At 53.3% G+C, this 21,554-nt stretch overlaps 1 protein-coding gene across 1 annotated transcript in view; it reads left to right on the top strand.

Annotated features, from left to right (window-relative positions):
- LOC122388500 (frizzled-7-B-like) overlaps positions 1-21,362 on the top strand; it is a 46,566-nt gene extending 25,204 nt beyond the window's left edge. The window contains exons 2-3 of the mRNA XM_043379651.1: positions 191-1,520; positions 19,963-21,362. Coding sequence (XP_043235586.1) covers positions 191-759 — 569 coding nt within the window. The 3' untranslated portion in view covers positions 760-1,520; positions 19,963-21,362. The remainder of the gene's footprint in view (positions 1-190; positions 1,521-19,962) is intronic.
- Positions 21,363-21,554: the final 192 nt, after the last annotated feature.

Genomic DNA, 21,554 nt, shown 5'->3' with positions numbered 1-21,554 from the left:
ACCACGACATTGGCGGCTCAATCCTGAATCATGATGATGTACCGCCATGATATTTGTGATTGTATGCCTCCCCTTCGGTGTCCACCCAAGACAGCTGTACATTGACCCACCCAGCACCGTTTGTCGTCTGTCTGACCGCACCTGACGCCATACTTTTCATGTCTGATGTCATCTTCTCTTGCATTTCTAGGTGATGTGCTCAGCGGAGTCTGCTACGTGGGTGTCATGAACGTGCCGGCCCTGCGCGGCTTCGTCCTGGCACCACTGGTCGTCTACCTCGCACTGGGCACCGTCTTTCTGCTAGCCGGCTTCGTGTCCCTCTTCAAGATCCGCACCATCATGAAGCACGACGGCACGCGCACGGACAAGCTGGAGAAGCTGATGATCCGTATCGGCGTGTTCTCGGTGCTGTACACGCTGCCCGCCACACTCGTCATCGCCTGTCTGTTCTACGAGCAGGCATTCCTCGACCAGTGGACGCTCGGCTGGCAGGAGCGCCACTGCGGCCAGCGCGACCCGGCCTGGTCCAAGTACGCCATCCCCTGTCCGCCGCGCGCCACCGTCGGCCCGCTGCCGCAGCCGCACTTTGAGTTCTTCATGATCAAGTACGTGATGTTGCTGATTGTCGGCATCACCAGCGGCTTCTGGGTGTGGTCGCGGAAGACCCTGCAGACGTGGGGTCGGCTCTGCGGCCGAGGAAGGCCAGCCGTGGTGTACAGGACTCCCGATGGCCGCATTGTGCAGCCGAATCACGTGTGAGGGGTAAGAGTGTTGTGAAGAGACTTCTGGGGAGGGCGGGATGACTCCGCGAGGGGTTAGGACACTTATGGAGTTTCCGAGACTCAGCAGTGTTACTGGGACGGATGGGACACTCATTTGCCCTCCGAGTAAAGTGTGATAGCAGAGAGACGCGAACCCCGGACTCACGTGGTATGGGACGCACTGGGAACTGTCGAAAGACCGTCCCAGGAGGACGCACTGCTCAGTATGGAGCTCTTTCTCAAATGACCTGACCGGGTCACACAGAGGTCACAGCCATAGCGGTTTACCGGCCCAGCTCACGTAGCTAGAGCAACCCCAGCCTAGCTCAGGGCCAGGGACTCTACCAACTATCATCACGAGGCTCGCCCCCACACCACATACACTGAAGGCCAGTTAAGCGACACCTGCGCGCTGCAGGTCAAGCGGCAAGCGTGGGCGGTGGACAGTGGTCGGTTCAGGTGGGCCGGGCACCAGCGATGAGAGGCTATTGAGACACCCCAAGTGGATGTAGCCATCCAGTGGACCGCAGTGGAGTCACGACTGGACAGAAACCCTTGGTGTCTCTCGAACAGCTGCGAGAGTGGACGACTTCTATCAAGTCCACTATGGAGTTTCCACCTATCAGATTCATCGTCATCGGGAGTAGCAACAAGAAAACAGTGGCTCATTAGACAGCGCAAACAACCTGCACAACACCACTACCAGCAACAGCAGCAGCAGCAGCAGCAGCCGAGAACAACTGTCATCCAGCGCGCCAGGTGAGTTTTAGTACGCCGGATCCCACGTCCGTGGCGACATATGGTGGTATGTGTGCTCACCTGTCTAGTCTCTCACGTTTCTAGTGTCCGTGCAAGTGTAGTCTGTTTCCGAAACTTGTACGGATCTGGATAAGTCGCCCAAACACCGGCAGTTGTAGTGTAGAATGCCTGCAGGTGGTGTCGATATTTCGGGTTTACCTTCCGTTATAATGTCTCCTCCATTGTTTGATTAAATAGACAGGTAACCGATTCGATACAAGAGATTATATGTCCTGCAAGCTCGCCAATTACATTCTTGCAACATCAACCAGTTCCGTCCCCCTCGAGGGAGTGGCCTTTGGCTGGGCCTCATAGCCAGCACGATGGTCCGTCTATATTTGTCCTTGATGGCGTGACGTTTTCCCGAGACATCAATTCGTCTTGGCGCCTGACACCTTGGACTTGGGAGTGACTGCCTACATAGTTTAACACGACAGCACCACTTTTGCCAGCTCCAAGACAGATTTTCCTTGGTGATTGGACGTCCAATTTGTCATTCTATAATAGCCGCTGTTGACATTTTTCGTGGTGAGGCTACATGGATTGGCTGGAGCGGCATTTTTGGCATATCTGAGACTCCGAGCACGAACGCCGCACGGTTGTTAAGATCGTCCTTGTCACACTCTGGTGGCGTGTGAGCTCAGCCGGCCCAGACCATTAGCTGCCCATAACACGGCCACTGAGGCAGTCCCACGGAGCTGTATCGTCCGCCGCAGCTGCGCTCCCTTTCAGTCGGAAATGGCTTGAATTGGCCCAGCTGTGGTCGCCGTCCCGCCGTTAATGGCTGAAATTCTGCTCGTTTCATGGGACAGACGATTAATTATAATGGCCAGCTGCTGGTATAACCCCTGAAATGTTTGGGAGCAATTATTTCCATCGCGTGAACGTCATGGAGACCTGCAGATCGCATGTTTGAGCGCTCTTCAACCGCTCGCCCTCGAGCGTTTAGTCCTTGTGCCGCAACTCCCACCACGTAACTCCCACCTATCACGATCCTTCGAGCTTACCCCCAAAAGCTCTCCGGGCCTCTCAGTTGGCTCGGTCAGTAGACGTCGTCTCGCGGCTGCCGTGCCGGCTGCGCGTCAGCTGTTGGTGTTGTTATTGGCCTTGGGCAGCAGCCCCGTCCCAATTTGTCGGTATTTATTTGTTGATACAGCGCGTGGCATGTGCCATACTTGACGCCAAACTATGTCCTGTAGTCGGTTTTATTGACTCGGCTTGCATGGTTGCCATGAACTGGGAAATTTGCGGCGCAAAATCAGTTGATACGGTGCGCTCGAACTCCGTGAGTCACACAGCTCGAGTCTCGAGCCATACTCGACAGGCGGCTGCGGGAGCAATTACAGAAGAGCAGCTCCTCAGAGTGTGCCCTGGAGTAGGCGCGTTCTCGAGAGAGCGGCAGATGCGTCCGGATGATGGCAGTAATTACCCGGCGTCAGCAGCCGTGGTGGTCTGCTCAGACATGTGGATCGCTGCGGGCATTTGTCAGAACCGCCCCGAGATCTTTCAAACTCTAACGTAAATGGGTGCGGTCGGACGTGAGTAATAGGTATGTCGCTCAGCGTAAACCCCCTCTACGAACGTTTCGCTTCCTTCCATAGACTGTCTCTCCAGTGTCTCCTCTTTCCGCGCCGCTCGAGTTGTTGACCCGAGTGTTACTCTCCTCTGACCCGGTCTGACCTCTGGTGTCACCTCTGGGCGCTGCGTGAGGGTCGGTCACCGCTGCCACCTGATCAGACACGGCGGCTGATCCATCATCTGCGCACGGTGACCTCTGGTGACCCTGGCACCGCTGTTTAACCTCTGCGTCGCCGTGCGCGCGGCTCCCGCTGGGTTCTGCCGGCACCGCTCGCCGGTGATGTATCGATGCGGTGATTTATCGTGACGGGAATCGCTGTGCCGTGGGTGGGAGCGTGCACGGCGGGAGGTGGGTGAGGTGGGACAGGGCTCCCTGCTGGTGTTTTCATGGCGTTTCCGTGTTTGTGTCAAAAAGAAACATCTACTCCCGAATATCTTGGCAATCACTGATAACGGGTTACATAAGGTGAAAAGTATCAGATCTGAGTTATCGGATGATGGGCTTTAATCATGATATTTGATCAGAAGGACTTGAAGTATTATATCTTACTTTTCCATCCAGGCAAATAAGCAATTCTTGCTGTGCTCTCATGTGTAAGGTTGTGCAATGTTTTTTTCAGCTCAAGGTTAAATAATACCGTGGAATGATGATCAAATAAAGTTTCATTCATTTGCCTCATGAGTTGCAATAGACACAATTTACCTAATGGACATTATATAAATGTTGATAAACCTGTTGAATAGCACCGACGACGGAAGTCGCTGACTGCCCTCCATATCGGTCACCCGTGTCGCCGGGCGGGTGTGCTCCCTCGGACATGGATCGGGGCACCTCCGGGAAATCGATGTCACTAATACCCCTGTTTACAAGGCTGTCACCACTCCCATCGACTGGTAATTGCCGCTCGCAACATCACGGATGCTCCTCGTACACGGTCGGTTTTGCGCCGCGGCAAAAAATGAATGGCCAATGTCGTGACTGGTGTACGACCGACAGGCCACGAAGTGCCTGTCTGGGAATGCACGCTCGCAGCGAGGTCGTTATTAAGGATAAACTGCGATTTGTTGCGTTCCATGATGTTGTCAAATATATTTTCGTTTAGTAATAGTCCCTGTTTTCCGTGCAATTATAATGGTGGGAGGAACTAGGATCGCTGGCGTACTAGTGTTGTTTGTTCACGAATTACCATCCTAATCATGCATTTGGCAATAATAATGTGAGAATGGAGTCCCCGTTTCCGTCAGATGTCACGGCATTGCCTGCTTTGTCACGATTGCTTGCAAGCCTATGCTGGGCGAAGCGAATTGCGACCACGGGCAATGAAGCACACCGATTTTTTTTTTTTAAATGCATATCTTAATGCTGCTCGGTACCCCGTAACGTAAAACGTCTGTGCTTTCAGTGTCATACATGCGTCAGTTAGGTGTCAGCTCCGTGCCGCCGCTCTAAAGGCCACGTGGTCTGCGACTAGCATCGTCCATCCCCTAGCAGCCCCACACCGAGCTGTGGACAGTCGCGAACAGACTGCTCATCATTGTTCGCGGGCAGTCACAGACACGCCTGGAGAAGCTCGGATCGCCGGTGAACTAAATTTGCATGCGAGATGTTAGCTGGGGGCTGGGGCTCGCAAATCTCTGTCTTTGCTCTATTGGTCATAATCGGACTTAACGGGCTATCTGAGAAAAATGAAGCCAATCCTTCGATCACAGCATATGCACATTGCACATAGTCAGGCTATCCGTTCTATTGGTTTTATTCAGCTCACTCTTAGCCCCACCTGGCCATTCCTGATTTATACCGTGATTGTCAGCCAATCGAAGTGACTGAGCTTCACGGGTGGTCTTAGGTTCCTCGTATGGAGCGCTGTCATAATCCTCTCACCTACTCCCGTATACGTTCGTGGCTTGGCTTCGGATCCAGCCGGGTCGTGGGTGGTCTTTTAGGGAGGCACGCCAGACATCAGATCGAACGCTGCATGACCTTAAATAACAAACACACGCTGGGTGCCGCAGTGGAGCCGATAGCGGTTTGGGGCGGGGATACCCGACTTGCCATTCAACATTACAGTCTTGTTCAGAAGTTTGGAAGGCTGAACGAGGCTGTCCTGAAACGCCAAGCCATTAGTTAGCTACGATGCGCGTCTCTCCGCAGCGAAGACGGCGCTGTCAACTTGTCACGAGCTCAGAGATGGCCGGTCGTCGCGGGGCGGCACGATCAAAGGCATTCCTGACGGACAGCTGATTGGGCGGCGTCACTGATCACGTGACAGGCCGGCCGCTGGAATCTGCGCAGTAGAGACGGGATATCGGCGATGGGTGTATGGAAGTCTCCGAGGTCACCTGCAGGCCAGCCGCGCGGGGTCACAGGGCGGCTCGTGGTGACGGTATCTTGCATCCGTGTTATAGGTATCTCGTGAGAGGTATTCCGTGAGAGGTGGCTTGTGAGAGGTCACCGGTATCTGTTTGGGGTTATCTTCCTCCTGGGAAGGTGACCTTTACATGAATAATGTTTGAATGTCACATCGTTCACTGGTGTCGTTCACCGTGCTATCTCACGGGACCACAGAAAACTTCACGAAGATACCTTTCGCCACCTCACGTGACTATTCAATGGTAACCATCTTGGGTCACGTGACTGTCTAGGTTGCGGTGCTTATATCGACCACGTGACCGACTGACCGGGGATTTCACGGGTCACGTGATGTCGGCGGCGTCTGTTTGACGCGACGTGCTGATGATGGCGATAACTAGGCCATGATTAATTCGGATTAATGAGCTGTCCATGCTGGCAGCCGCCTCTCGTTCGTTTGATGAGCCGTCCCAGCGGCCAGTGCCTTCTGAACCGAGCGAGAAATGGGAGATGGCTCATTCCTGGTTAATTTGGGCCACTGTCGAGCTGAAACTGGCCCAGAGATCTCCAGTCGGGCTCAGAGAATCCGTCTTGGTCGTTAACTTCCAGCCATCAGTCCGTGATTCTTTGTAGAAAACTCGTGACTCTCACGTCTCTAGCCTGCTACCCTTTGTAATGCTCATTTTGAGAACGACCTAAGGGTAATTTGGCCAAGTTTCAACGAACTGGAGATACTTTTCCTAAACTAACGGACAGCGCACCATTTCCTGTCCAGTTTAGCAGCGCTGTCTGGCGAAATGTGGCCAGGTTTTCGCAGCAGCCGGCCCTTCAGCTGCTCACCTGGGACTGCGCGACGGCCTGCGCCGCCCCGCCGACCCATCTCGCCGCATTCCAGCACCAATTCCCGGAACCCATCCGACGGGCGGGGGCGGGGCGGCCCTTCATTCGAGTCATCCGGGGGCGGCGGGCGGGGGCGGGGGCGGGCTCGTGTTGCAGATCAATACCTAGTCCAAACAGCGCTGTCATGGCTACCGACACGGCGCAGCGCGGCGGAACTGGCGCGCTGTAAGAAAGGCGGCGACGAACTCGGCGCGAGGGGTTCACAGAGGTGGTGGCAGTTCCCGCTAGCGGCGGAGACTTGGGGATAGAGGGGTGAGCGGGGAGGGAGAGTTCCTCGAACGCAGGAATGCTAACGCTGATGATGAGCCAAACAGCTGGCTGGTTGAGCGGCGGGCCGGCTGGGCTGGTGAGCCGCCCTCCCCCTTCATCCCCGCCCTCATCTTCTCGCCAGACCAGGGTTTTTTTCCTGTTCCCCCACTCAGCCAATGACCTTATATATGTTACGGGCCAAGTGCGAAGGCTAGTCCGTTTGCGAACGGACTAGTCCATTCGCGAATGGACTAGGCCGTTTGCGAATGGCGGTCCGTTCGCAAACGGACTAGTCCGTTTGCGAATGGCCGGCCATTCGCGAATGGCCTAGGCCGTTTGCGAACGGACGGGTTTGTGGCGTTGCACTTAGCCGCCGGAAGCATGGATCCTCGGATTGGGGTACGATTCCGAATGAATGGGGGACCGCTGGTCGATGCAGGGGCGTCGCCGACGGGGGGGGGTCGGAGGGGTCCGGACCCCCCCCCCACACACACACACACATTCTTGAAAATATGCCGGTCCGACGCCCCCCCCCCCCCACACACACACACACTTTTGGCCACGAAAATCGATCAAGAATAAAATAAAATATTTTAAAACGATTTTGGTGCATTCTCAAAATAAAATTGTCTAAATCCGAGGAGTTTTCAGTATTTGGTGGGGATAACTTTGACTGACCGTCCGACCAGATCCCCTAGTCGAAAATCCGTGGCGACGCCACTGCGTCTATATGTTTAGTTTGTTCTCCGGAGCAGATCTGCGAGCTGGCGCAACTCTGGGTTAAGGTCTCCACACGCCTGGTCCATTCGGGATGCGACTTTCCGCTGAACCCTGCACAACGCGGAAATTATAGCAACGTGTTGCCGCTGGCCAGGCTTCGGCCACTGATCTGGATCTGGGGAGGTCGAATATCCCCGTGACCTTCGAACAGCGGAGAGTCGCGTGGTGTGCGGAGACCATTAGTACCGTGCTCCGGGCTCCCCGCTGATGACCCGACCTGACCTTGGTCGAGTTTGTGGCGCTCGATTCATTCTGCTCTGGTGTGGTGTACCGGGGCGGTGCGGCTTGTGTGTGGTGAGTGCGGTGCGGTGAGTGTTCGAAAAACTGTTGTGTTGCATTGCATTTAACAATACGCGCACTGCAGGGGGGGTTGCTTTCAACCCCCCTGTGGTTTTTCACAGATCACGAGAAAACGGCGGCGCGCAGCAAAGCCAAATTTTGTATACCTTTTCTCCCATATTCTGCGCACATTGTGTGAAAATGCTGACTCCAGATGACCTAAGGTCAGGTCACCAGGCCAGGTTAAGTGACGCCGGTTGAGTTACCAATACTTTGCACGCATCATTTCACACGGGACTTTGCACATGCGAAGTTGACTTGCCAAGTTGACGTCACTTTGCTGGATATTTCGCACTTGGCCTGACTTCGCACTTGGACTGGGAGCATAAACGCCCGTCCATTCGCAAACGTCCTAGGCCAACTGCAATAACGCACATGGACTAGTCCATTCGCAAACGGCCTAGTCCAAGTGCGTTATCGCACTTGGACTAGGCCATTCGCGAATGGACTAGCCTTCGCACTTGGCCCGCAACATATAGGTACTCCATGACACTGACAGCATACCTTGGCGGCTGAAGATCAGATATATAAAACAAAAGATTATTGTGGATTACAGTCATGACATTATATCAGTCTTAGCCATTGGCAGGCGGTTTCTACGATATGTTGATTAGGAACTAGGAAGCGATCATTGAGATGATGTTATGAGACACCGTCGTTCGCGAATCATTCCTGAGAAAAATCCTGATGCATCATCAAAGTGATGGATCACTTTTGTTTGTACAGCTAACCGGTTGACATATTTATCTTCTTCCGCTTCTAATTGTGAGAGCAGTCCGCCCGATTTTTTTCTCAGCTCATCCATCACCGTCCCACGGTCTCCGCCTGTTGTGCCCACATCCGTCGCTCGTCGACCTTTTCATCTCTCTCGTCCGTCCTTACCCCCCAGACCGTGTCTGCTACGCACCTCTGGCAGCTGGGATAACACTCCAGACGAGGCTGTGATCTGTTTTCCGCACGGGACCGGTGATCGCAATGACACCCCAAACGGTCCCCTGTCCGCCCTGGTCCACTCGTTGGGCCTTTTCGTGGCGGGCACGACGAACAATTGACGAGTTTTGGTTAAAAAAAACGCTCAGACTTCAGAGACTTCCTCGCTCACAAGCCTTGCGGCACAGCATACCTTCAGGCGTTTTCACTAGTGTCATCTAGCGGTAGGAATTTCCGTAAGGCGGGACGGATACGAGCCTTTCACGCAAGGCTGTTTTTGGTTCAAAGTCGCTTTGTGCTGACTTTCGGGCTCGTGTTTGTGTCTGCTTCAGCTATCAGGTAGACGGCCTGGAACTGATTCCCATGTCTACACAAGCGGATCTTATCCCGCGAGTTGCTGGGGGGGGGCGTTAAACGCCCCCACTTTTTTCGCTGGGTCATAGCATAAAAACGGCGCGCCGCAGGCGCGCCAAATTTTGGGTACCTGTAGGGAATTGATTGAAGTTTATTGTGACAAAGTTTCAAAAAAATCGGTCGGAAAATTTTTGAGATATTGAGGTTTTAGTGACGTCATGATTTCTGAGTTTTCGACCAAAAACGGCATATGTTCAAAAAATCATATAAAATCACAGAATAGACATACAGACATGCCGTAAACGCCATTAGACTGCCAATACCATGATCAATCAAATGGCTATCTTCGATTATTGATTATCGTTCCGCATTTTCCAAAATCTTGAACTGAATCTTAGCAATTTTTCGTGACTACTTCACGACCATGATACATGAATTTCTTAAATTGAACTTTTTGAGCCAAACACGTACACATATGATAAAATGAATGTCACCATCGTGTTCTACGCCCCAAATTACCTATAAAACATGTGTCACAGGCTGCGAATATCAGTTTTGATTTTCGGGGATATGTGCCTACCCGGTTGACCTGACCTTGACCCTGACCTATGCTTGACTGACCCCTATATGGAGCTGACACTCTTGTAAGCCTTATAAGATGGATTATGCACCGTTTTGACAGAGTTTATGGCGAGAGGCGCCCATTGCCAAGTCCTGAAGTCCATGCTACTGAAAGCCCGATTTCAGGTGTTTGACCTGACCTTGACCCGACCTGTGACCTCAAAATTCAACTTTAAAGTACTCATCTGAAGCGTCTCGTCGCGCTCTTTCGTTTGCCGCCTCGTGCGTTTCGCTGCGCCTATTGGTTCTCGAGTTATCGGCTGGGGGCGTTTAACGCCCCCCCCAGCAAACGGTGGGTGGCGAAATACCCCAGCAACTGCCGGGTTATTGCACGCTGCAGCACACTGAGTTTAGATCGAGCCGTCATCAATTGATCCTCCATTTGTTGATCTAAAGTCAGCGCTCTGTGTCTCTGTGTCGGCGCCGACGGGTCCGGAGCCGGCTGTCGCCAGGTCAGCACAACACCCGGTCCGTGCACTGTGCACCCTCCCTCTGGAGTGGTGACGGCTGTTTCCGACCGCTCGGCGCCGTCGGGACTCCCACTGTCACCGCCGCCGGCGTCTGTTTACCAGTGCCGGTGTAAATCGCGGACAGTTGGGTGGCAGACGAGAGACACAGAGGTGTGGCGCAGCCGGTCACTGATCCAGGGAGTCGGGAGAATTCGAAAATAGCACGGCTGCGTTATATAATGCAGGATTTACGGTCCAAACTTGTACCGTTTTATTGCGAGTCTCGTTGAGTTGTTTCGGTTAATGACATTTTGGCTCACACTGTGTTCATCCTGTCTAGGTAAAAATTATCCTAGTGTGTTCTGTAATCAGCTTAATTGCTTTTCTTGTCCATAAAATTGCATTACAATGCAGTGTCACCCACAGCATTGGATACCGCTGTTGGTTGGATTGCTGAATAATTTCGACAGTCAATCTCTATCATGAATACATTCAGAACCGGCGCTCCTCGGTCCCGTTCCCTTTCCGGAGCCCCGCCGGCGACTGCCACCTTTCATTTTTACGGCCATATTTCACAGCACTGAATATGCGGCTCGCACCTGTGGCGTACCTATTTATGATCGTCACAGCTGCGCTGACTGAATTTCTCGAGACGTGAGGTCGGTCCGCCGGATTCTCCCCATAATTTTGCTGACGTTTCAGGGTGAGGCTTCCATATGTGACTTGCAGGTATTGGAAAAAAAGGCTGGAAGGCGGGACATATGTGACTCACAGTATTTGTGAAAAGTAGGCTGACCGGAGGAACTCGCGCCCACGTGAGACACGTGTGCCACGTGCCACGTGTTGTGGCCGCACGTCACGCTCCAGCACGGCAGGGCACGTCCTGTTCCAAGATTCGTCCTGTTCGATAAGGCACGTCGCAACCAGCAAGTCCGACACAGCCGAATGCATGCCGTTCGGTGTCATATTATTTGATATTTGGCAAGGAATGCTGAAACAACAGTGGTGCACACTGTTTGGCGCTCACATTTCGTTTAGGTATTTTGATGATTGAAAACATTGGCTTATTTATTTACTTGCAGTCTGGTTGATGGTTATATGACAACATTACGATGAAGCCTGGGGTGAATCAAAATCCAGACTTGCGTCGTGTGTCCGTATGCACAGAGATTGGCCATCGCTTCTTGATGCGTCTTGTGAACGGTCTCCCAAGCATCCACCCCCAGTCGGTAGCCTCAGGTCGGGCGCAGTCGGAGGTGATCGCTCACTGGCTGCCTCTCCCAGCACAGTGTTCGGGTCATACCAGCACGGGGCGCGTCTGGCCCCGCCCGGCGCCCCGCAGAGGCTCAGACTCGGTCCGGAATCCATCACCGGCGCCGGCGCCGACTCTGATGGAAATGAGCCGACGCGCCGGCCTTTGTGGAGCGTCTCAGCCGTGTGGAGAGCGTCGCCAGCAGATGTAGTGCGTCGGACGACCGTCAGAAGAGAGGAGATGGGGCGGGATAGCGGAGCGGACGGCTCTCCCGCTGTGAGGTCGGGCCGGTGACCGTGCGAGCGCCGCCGCCTGCTGTGACCTCCAGTGGCGATCTGGTCACCGGTCTGACCGATCACCAATTTATCCGATCACCGATCTATCTGATCGCCAATCGTTTATCGCCGGTCGTCGATCGTTCGACTAACCAGCGTGACTGACTGACCGACGGCGTGATCGGGACCGGGTGACCTTGCCTCCGTTTGACCGGTGGCTGGTCGAAGGATCGATCGACCAACTTTCAGCTGGACGGGCACGCTGTGTCATGGAACACCGCTGGAACAGGCCGCACGGCCATTGTGCGACCTGTCCACGTTTTCTTCTCCACGTTTTTGTTGCCTTTCTTGGTTACTTTCTATCACATTTTGCTCATTGTTGTCTGTGACGCTCTGAACCTTCTTCACTGTCGTCAACTTGGCTCCTCTCAAACTTTAATTAGGTTCACTCTCGAGAATTAATTTCGAGGTTGATCAAACTTCTAAGAAGTTCCCACACGGTATCCATCAGGGGCGGCGGATTCGGGGGGGCAGGGGGGGCAGCTGCCCCCCCTGGCAAACTCGTGGGGGGGGGCAAAAAGTATCTTTTTGCCCCCCCCCCCCCATAATTTGTGACTAAACTTAGACAAGAAAGTCCAGGGATGCGGAGCCGTGGAAATTTCAGACGGCTCCGGCTCCGGCTCCGGCTCCGGAGAAAAAAATCGGCTCCGGCTCCGGCTCCGGCTCCGGGTGAAATGTTATGGCGGCTCCGGCTCCGGCTCCGGCTCCGAGTAAAATGGTCCGGCTCCGGCGGCTCCGGCTCCGGCGGCTCCGGCTCCGACTCAGTACATCCCGTACGCAATCAATTAAATACGGGTGGAAGAAAAATTGGATTGGTTATACGCGTTACTCTTTGCCATGACCGGCTCACCGCGTCCCCGCGCAAACGCACCTCGGAGAGAACTGGCAGAACAAAGGGCTAGGAAGCGATGGCATTGGAAACGCAGTCGCCGCGAATCGGAGTTCAGTGAACCATCGTAAGCTGACACCCGTCTCGGCTGCATTGGGGGGTGAGAGGTGGGGGGTGTGTGGGATGAGACGGTGCTGGGAGTCGCAGTCCACTGCACTGGTTTGAAAACAATGGCCGTCACCTGATGACTGGTCCTCATGTTCAGGGGATGCAGTAGACGTGGGGGGGGGGGAAGAGCAAACAGGAAGTTGTTTGCGTACTGTGGGATACTGGGGATATTCGGATTTTTTCATTCACTTGATGGCCCATGACGTAAGTACCATATGTTTTACTGCCTTGTACTGTCAAACCGAACTAGGTCAATTATTATTTTTTTTCCTCTTCAAAAAAATAAAAAGGAGCCGGAGTCGCCCCCTTTTTTGGCGGCTCCGGCTCCGGCTCCGGCTCCGGGCTATTTTGTTTCACGGCTCCGGCTCCGGCTCCGGCTCCGGGCAAAATATGCCGGCTCCGGCGGCTCCGGCTCCGACTCCGGCTCCGGCTCCGCATCCCTGCAAGAAACCATATACCTGATTATTCTGTTCGATCATCTGAAGATGTAACCAGATTAACTATACTTAATCATACGTTGCCTTTCTTAAATGACAAGCGTTCGCGTTCAATTGAAGTTTTCCTCTCTTCAACCTAGTTTTGGAGACATTATAAGCGTCAACGTGACGCAGCGGCAACCCAGGCCTTCAGTGACCGCTTACAGGGGCGACGGATACGGGGCGGCAGAGGAGGCATCGTTCCCTAAGAAACTTTTGGAGGAGGGGCAAACGTAGTATTCTTGCCCCTCCATAATTTGTGCCCTGAACATGAGGAAATTTTCCATAACCTGATATTGCAGCTATGCGCTCCTACAGTTTGTCCAACGGTGCCTTTTGAATATGCTAACCATTTCCGCTTTATAGCTTTTTTGTCTTTTCAGATTCGATTTAGAGATATTTTAAGTGCGCAAGAGACGCAACTCATACTTTCAGTGGTCGTTTGCAGCTATTTTTGTACATAAATGCCAAATCGCAAGCGAGCGGAAACGGAAGGGCTAGCCATTCGCTTGCGGGTAGTTGACTGATGAGCGCTCGTAATAAGCCACTCCCCTGATTTTTTTTAGCGCAACAGTTTCCAGTGCATAAAATGGTAACGCCGAGGTCGTACACATTGAACACATTGACCAATGCACGGTATGACACCCAAAGGCCAGTCGGCAGTCATCAGAGATCTGCTTTGGGCATTCGGAGGCTTGTGTGGGGCCAGTGTAAAAACTGGATGTATACAGTTCAGTATCCGCTTTATTTCAGTTTTCACTATTAAATAAGTAAAAATTAATGTTGGAAACTTTTGAGGGTTAGGGCACTGATCATTAGTGGGCCCCCTCTGGCTAAAGGCTGGCTATAGAATACATAGCATCGAACACGAAAGGAAAATCTAAGGCATTTTGGAAAAATGAGTATGCCCCGCAGCGTCCGATAACTAACACCTTCCAGTGGGTCAAGCCAACGGGGTCCAAGTCTATAATGGCACTAACGATAGCACTAACCTTGTCTCACTTTTCGTTGAATTCTGTTCCGAATGGTTTCGGCCACAGACTGGCTGCACTGAGGCCGTTTGGTATGTGTAACTGTAATTAAAGCCACCTGGGACGCCCTGACACCGGGCTGAAGCTGGGTTGCAAATGCTTTGTCTTTGCAGATATCACTGGCCGCTGATTCTCGAGTGCCTGAACCGGTAGATGTGGCAAAATTTGGTGTGATTATTTGGACCTTATACCGCAGTCAGCGCTGCGCACTAAAGCGCTAATAAAGAAACGCCCCACCCAGAGCTTCTGGATTCTCGCTCCAGTCCACCGCTCCTTCACCCTAGCCTGCCGCCGCGCTCCCTCACCTCAGACGTCCGCTCCCAGCTTGACGAGCGTTTGGGCCTTAGGCCTTGCTGTAGGCTTACTGTATAAACCCATCGAGACAGCTCGTCTCGGTGAGCTTAGTTGGCGAACTACTGCCTTGGGGTGGGTTTCTAGCGGATCGCTGTCCCAATAGGTTTAGATGCGACCGACTGTCTCTGAATGTTTGAGCGGTCTCCTCCCGCTGTGAGCTAGTTTCACTTTTCAGTTGATATCTGTCTCAGAAATACTTTTTAAAGGAAGGTTAAACGGAAATCGAACGTAAAATGAACAGAGGAAATGGTAACGAGTTACCTCATTGAAGAAAAGCGCTCGCCTACTTCAAAAGGTTTGGCACTGTTCTTCAACATCTGATATGCGATCGGGTTATGACACTATATTTCCCATTGAAGCTTTTTTCTGATATAGCAATACGAAAAAAAAATAGAAATTGTCCACTGGCGAATCCAGGGAGCGGGCATTTAAAGCAAATATGTACTCTACTCCCCCTTCCCCTGCATCGCCCGAAATAGACAAAATGTATGTACCTACCTTATGTTTCCTAAAAATAAAACTTTTATCAGGAATGTTTTTGCTTTATACTGTTCAGCAATCAGCAGTATAAAGGAATCGAAATCCGAGTAGTTTTTGGATTTTAAGACACTTTTTTGGGGGGTATGTCCCCTACAGCGTCGAAAACGCCTTTCTGGATCCGTCTATGACATCATCTCGACTGGGATCTTGCCCCCCCCCCCACGCCAAAATCGAATCCGCCGCCACTGGTATCCATCCAGGTGGAGGCATTATGTATTGCGCAACGTTCATGTTTATCGTACCGTTCGCCACTGCTACTTCGTCGAAACATCTCCATATTGCAGGCTGATTGATGGTCGTGTCAGGAGCGGGCGCCGCCTCTCAATGGGCACGAGTTCCAGGTATCCCCTATTGTCGATGCTTCAGGGACATGAATATGACGGTAGGCGGGTCAGAAGGCTGGCTTGAGCGGCTGATAGCCTCATGGTCAAGAAGAAAGAGTGGGATTGGGAGAGTTCTGTTTTGAAATGATGCAGTGGGGGCCAACTGACTATGGACACCTATTACATTGACCTGTATGCTGTAGATGGCCATTGGACACTTATAAGTAACTTGGTGTCCCTGCTTGCTGTTCTACGGTCACTGTTTGTCCCTGCTCAACAGTTCTCTCCCTACCCTCCTTTGCCCGAAAATCGAGCCGTGACGCGTCACACCCCTCCCTCCCGTCACGGTATTTCGGTCACGCTCGGTCGGGTCCCGTTCACCACAGTCCCTCGGTGCCCGTGTTACCGCCCGGCGTCAGCCCCGTGGTGCGTCACATGGCTCGACTGGTCTATCTTGGGCACCCCTGTCACGGCCAGCAGTGGGTGGTGAACGGTGCCACTGGCCGGTCGGCCGGCGGACCGCAAACCACACGTAATGAATCCCCGGACCGCAGACCATAGGTTCGGTGTGACAGACGGATTGGATCCCTGGAGAACGAATAGATCGGGTCCCTGGGAACAGGTGATGACTGGAATAATGGGTGTAGTGACGATTGGGATATTTCGGGTATTGGCTAGACTTTTGGACTGATATTTGACTTTGTAGGAGGTGTAGCTAGCTCGCAAGTTCCAAGTGTTCTGTTCGGCTACCCTGGCCTCAGGATTCTCTTTGGCTGCGCCTTTTCTTCACACGGAGTTCTGATTTTCCATTTCATTTTTACGGCTCGGTCGTGCGATGCTATCGCGGCTCGCTGATGAGCCGACATATGAGGCTGATGAGCGGGAATATAAGTCTGATCATCTACAAACCCGTTCCATTTTCTGCTCGCCGTGCAGCGGAGGGCGCCGCCCGTCCGTGGCACCACCCACCACTGTGTGGGGCCCGTCCGACCACCGCACAGCTCCCAATCAAGGAAATTACCCGGAGCCAAACGGGCCACCATTCAATCCTGTAAAAGGCAGCGCGCCTCCAGCTGTCATTAGGACCATTAACGCTTGAATTACGCCGTCTGAGTGCAGAAAATGTATGCAGAAATTGGATGGAAGAAAGTGAGTTGGCAGCGGACGAAAAGGGATGTTAGCATGAGGCAGTGAAGTGACAAGCATGATAAAATGGCGAACATTGAATACCGTTCTCCCGTGTAGCTTTATTCTTCAGCGCGTCACTCACAATTTACGTGGGTATATTTTCTGTTGCCAATTTGTTCATCACCATAAATCTATGAGATAATGATTACGACGTAAGTACGGAATGCATTGGCGAATATGGTATGCTAATGGGGGCTTGCCTTCAAGCAGTGCCGATATGTTTAGATGGTCTGCCACTGCAATTGATAATGCGCGCCCCATGGGTCAATGTGTTGTACCCAACGGCCATCATCGACTCCGATTAAGCCGGTATGCGAGATTGCTTACATTCGATAGGTTTCCTTAGCAAATATGTGTAGGTATGGGATTCCATTGGGCATTTCCTATAAATAAATCTGGGGAATTCGATTAGCGGATGAAATGTTCCATTTTATGATGGGATATCATGCCAGTTGTTTATTTTTAACCAGCAGCTGGATCTTTGGTGGTGCAGGACGGCATTTCTTTGGTTTCGGCGCTCGGGAGGGAGGTTTTGATGCAGCTGTGCCCGCGCCGAGGGCGCCTGTCAGCGCCTGCAGCGTGGGTCTCTCGCGCCTTTTCACACCTTTTTCTCCCGCCGGCCGCCTCCCGACTCGCCCAAGGCTGCTGCACGCCGTGCACGCCCCGGGCTGCCGCTGCCGACGGCGCTTTCTTCGACTCTCAGCTGTCGGCCGTCTCTCGACATGGCGTAAAAAGCAGACTCCTCTGCACTGGGAGCTGCCGACGCCGAAGGAGATGACGTCTCTCTGACTCTCCACCCCTCCACCGCGCCGGCGGCGCCTGTTGTGATCGCTGTGCGGACATCGTGTGCGTCCTTCGAGCTCGCCTAGCGCTCGGAATGACTGGCGTTTCGGCGTGCTCGTGTGGTCGGCCGGACCTCCCTACTGCCCCCGGCAGCGCGCGCTGCTGTTTTTGTCTCTGAGCGGCCGTGTTGAGCGGCGCTATCTGATGAGACTGGCGAGCGGAGCAGGATGAGGGCGACAGGCCGAACCGTGTCGGTGTCGCCGAGAACGGACGGAGCCATTGTTGTTGGCCTGGCAGGGCGATGTGACTTGAACCGATGGTGATCGAGGACGAGAGACGGTGCGGGCTTAAGTGGATCTCGCAGTTTTAATAACAGTTTTAACAACTTACAACAGTGTGCCAGGATAAGTCAAATGACTCGTTTTGAAACAATAGAAGAGTGCGTTTGGTATTATTTATATTGACCAAATGGCCAGCTGACCCTCTCCCTTCAATAAAACTTTCGCCGTGCACGTTTCAATCACATTTGCTCTCTTTTGAAGCCGAGTGTGATTGGCGATCGTCTTTGTGCCCCGTGCCGACACCTCCTGTTGGCCCCCGTCCCGCGGGGCCGGGGCCACGCCCGCCGGTCCTCTCACGTCACTTTCCTACGTCACAGCTCTGTTGGTGTTGGCCGCCGGCCTCCGGAACCAACGGGCCCCAGAGTGGCCCCGCACTCTGTTTTGGTATCATCGTGTGAAGTGTTAGTTTGGGACGGCGTGGACTGGAGGATGTGTGACTGGAGGGAGTATGTTATCTGATGACTGTCGAAGTACGATATGACGGGGTCTGGACTTTTGGGCTGTGATCGTCCAACGAACTCGCTTGTACAATAGCACTTGCCGGGTTCCAAGGTCCGTCTTTGTCCAAAAAACATCCGGTTTCTGCCACGTTCTTCGCCGGACCAGTCCTAATTGACTGAACGCCGTCCTATCTTGACTGCAATCTAAACGACGGCTGATCATCCGACTGTTTACTGCTGAATGGACATCGCTTAGCCGGCGGCTTACAGGCCCCATCTTGCCGTTTGCAGCCTGCTTCTCCTCTATTCATCTGACGGCCCCCTAATGACGTCACGGCAGGTTTTGCTGACGTCACGGCGCTGTTGTGTTGCAGAAAGGGTTCTATCTGATCGCCTCACTGGGATCTGATACGATAGAGGGCCGCTGTTGTGCGGCCGGACGATGCTGTGGTGTTTGCGCAGTGAAGCCTGTCCCAGTGCACCGGAATCTGATCTGACGCAGGGTCAGCGCGGAGCTGAGGAGCTGCTGAGGTGTTGTTTGCGCAGTCACAGCTTGTTCAGACCCTCTCACGCGTGACGGGGTGTTGCAGTAGCACGCTGGCCGTGCAACATCGTTCGGAGTTACGAAGGGGTTGTGCTTGTGAAGGCGAGCGGATGCTTCCTACCGTTCCCCTCGGATGCTTCCTTCCTACCGTTCAGCGTGACTCCTCAGTCTCAGTCTCAGAGTCGTTTGTCGGTTGTCCGGTATTTTATCTGTGCTGAGGGTGACAGGGTGGCGCTTTTTGTTCCATCCCTCGGTCGATGTGACAGACCAGCTCTGACCGATGCGGACACTCCGAGCAGCGTTGCCGTGACACCCACCGGGCTGCGTGACATCTCGAGGACCTTTGTAATCGCTCGGCTTTGTCGCGCTCTACTGTAAAAACGGGCGAAATCGAGCTCGATAAAAACGCTACGCTGTTTGCGGGACAAAGTCCGCGCCCGTCCGCTGCATTCGCGTCGATGTAGTTTGATTCGGGAATGGGCGAAATAAATCGATGAGTTTGCGTTTGCTGAGATCCAAGATATAGGACATCAATTCGTTGACGTCTCGCAGCATCTTCGGTTGAACTTTGAAGGAACCCTCAGCACTTAAGTTTAGTCCTATCCCTTAGATAATCAGTAAAGTTGTCCCAGTCTTCACACTCCACAGAAGGGACTGAATTGCATGTCTCCCTCCCCCGCTGTGAAATGATTGAGTTGTCAGTTGCACTCCTATGAGCTGACGCTGGGTCATATGTTGTTGGGCCCTGCACGGAGCCGAGTTCTGAGTCACCCCCGGCACCCCGCCGAGTTGCGCCGAACCGTCCCGCACAGGCCGATCGATGATAGGCTCCCTGCGGTACGGAGCGCCGGATGGTTCGTTTTATAGCCTTCACCCGACGGCAGCGGCCGGGGAGCGTCGGACGCGGACGGCCGGCGCGGGGGATGTCGTCGCGGTCCGAACACGGCCTTCTCCGTGTCGTCCTGTCCGGAGCCGCTGTCACCCGCTGTTGGCCGGCCGCTGACCCCGCCCTGCAGCAGGGCTGAGCTCGCAGGCGGGCTTTGTTTCAGAGCCAGCAATGTACGAGAAACGTGACCGTGTAGTGGATTCTCGCATTACCACGAAATGCGTGTAGTGAACCCAGTTAAGTGGTGTACCGAAAACACAAAGACGATGAAATATTGATGTTTTGAATGTGGCTGTGTTTGCGCTGTCGGAACCAAGTGAAGGAACTTGCGGTTACTTACGCGTGCTCTTCTGTGTTTTTCAGGCATTATCTACCACGGCTGGAGGACGCCTGTATCCGGTCTGACTCCAGACTGCTGGATCTTCGACCGCCCAGTACCAAGGCCACGGCAGTGTCAGCCTCACAGACGAAGCAGGAGACGCTGCCTGCGGACCTGAACGTCTAGGCCAAACTCTGGTCAGACGTAAACGTGGTGCATATGCTGTATCGCCGCTGGAAGTTGTCTCCTGCGCCCCTGTTCTCATAGCGTTGTGCTCCTGATGAGACACTCTCGGGTCTGGTGTTACCATGGGTCACCTGTTCACTGGTCACTGGTCATCGGACACTGGTGACTGCAGCGTCACCATTGGTGTGCCGCCGTCACCTCTCACGGCGCCCAAGCGTCGCGGCCGGGAGGACAGAGTGTTGTGACTTATTCACGCCCGCCGTGTGACCTGCTGTGGGATCCGCGGGGTCCACTGTCTGGTGAATCCGAGTGGAATCCTTCGAGGTCCATTTGGACTGTGGTGGGCCTCCTTCAGGCCATTGAATGACCTACAAGGCTATGTCGGTTATAGGCCGAGTCAAAAGGGTCACTAGACCCACCAGTGCTCGGCTAAGTGTGCCGATTTTCACGTTTTATACCAGTCGTTTGTACTATTGTTCATCGTTGTCGATTTCGCCGTTGTTTTGTCGTTTCTTTTTGCCTCGCCCCAGCGTCCGAAATGTTTGTTTTTACGGGCGCATATGTGCGCGTGCAGTATACGTGAGTGCGCGTCGCAACTGCGCTGGACGACGCACGTGCGAGGTCGATGTATGCTTGTATACGTGTATACGTGTGCATATGGGAGAGCAATCGGACGTGGTGGACCGCTTGTCGTACCATATACGGCTCCTCACTCTCCCGTCATCCTCCACTCTCTCCCTCTCTCGTCCTCTACCCGCTGCGGGGTATCTGGTACCTACATCCCGCCGGTATCCGGAATCCTGAATATATAGCCTGGACTGAGTGTTATTTATGCGCTGGACTGGGCCGTCGACGTCCGACAATTCTCGGCGGTGATGGGCGTTAGCCCGTTCGATACCGTAATGTCTGACACCGGGTTTTAGGCGCCGACAAACCCCATCTGTATTTATGTACATATTTAATTTGTGACAGAATCTCCTAGTTTTTGTGTGTGAGCGATGGATGTGTGTTAATTATTGCTCTAGAATGTTGTGTATTTGCGTATGGGGCGCTCGCCTGGGTTATGTATGCGTGTGCTTGAGACATTGGAATGGATGCGTATTTGTTTGATGTGCGTTTGGACGGATGAAGACGTATGTGTTCGTGTGCTGCGGTTCTTACCGCTTTCTACCGAGTCTCGAGTGTCGTTCTAATGCCAATAGTGTGTTGACTGTATTGGTCTGGAACACAAGGCAAATACACAGGTCTGTACAGCCCAGCAGGCCTCTGTGATGAAGCGGACGGACATGGATGGAACATGAACACTGGAGAGCCAGAGGGTGGGACTGAGCACTGACATCGGCTGGGGTATGTGTAGGGAAGGATAAGTCAATCGAGCCATTTAGAGTCCTCACCAGGCGTGCCGCTGCTGGTGATAAAGAAGATGAAGAGCGGAGCCAGACCGGGAAGA

Source organism: Amphibalanus amphitrite, unplaced genomic scaffold (genome assembly GCF_019059575.1).
Source record: "Amphibalanus amphitrite isolate SeventyFive unplaced genomic scaffold, NRLGWU_Aamphi_draft 000325F_arrow, whole genome shotgun sequence".
Taxonomy (NCBI): domain Eukaryota; kingdom Metazoa; phylum Arthropoda; class Thecostraca; order Balanomorpha; family Balanidae; genus Amphibalanus; species Amphibalanus amphitrite.
This window is presented reverse-complemented; position numbering and strand designations above follow the sequence as displayed.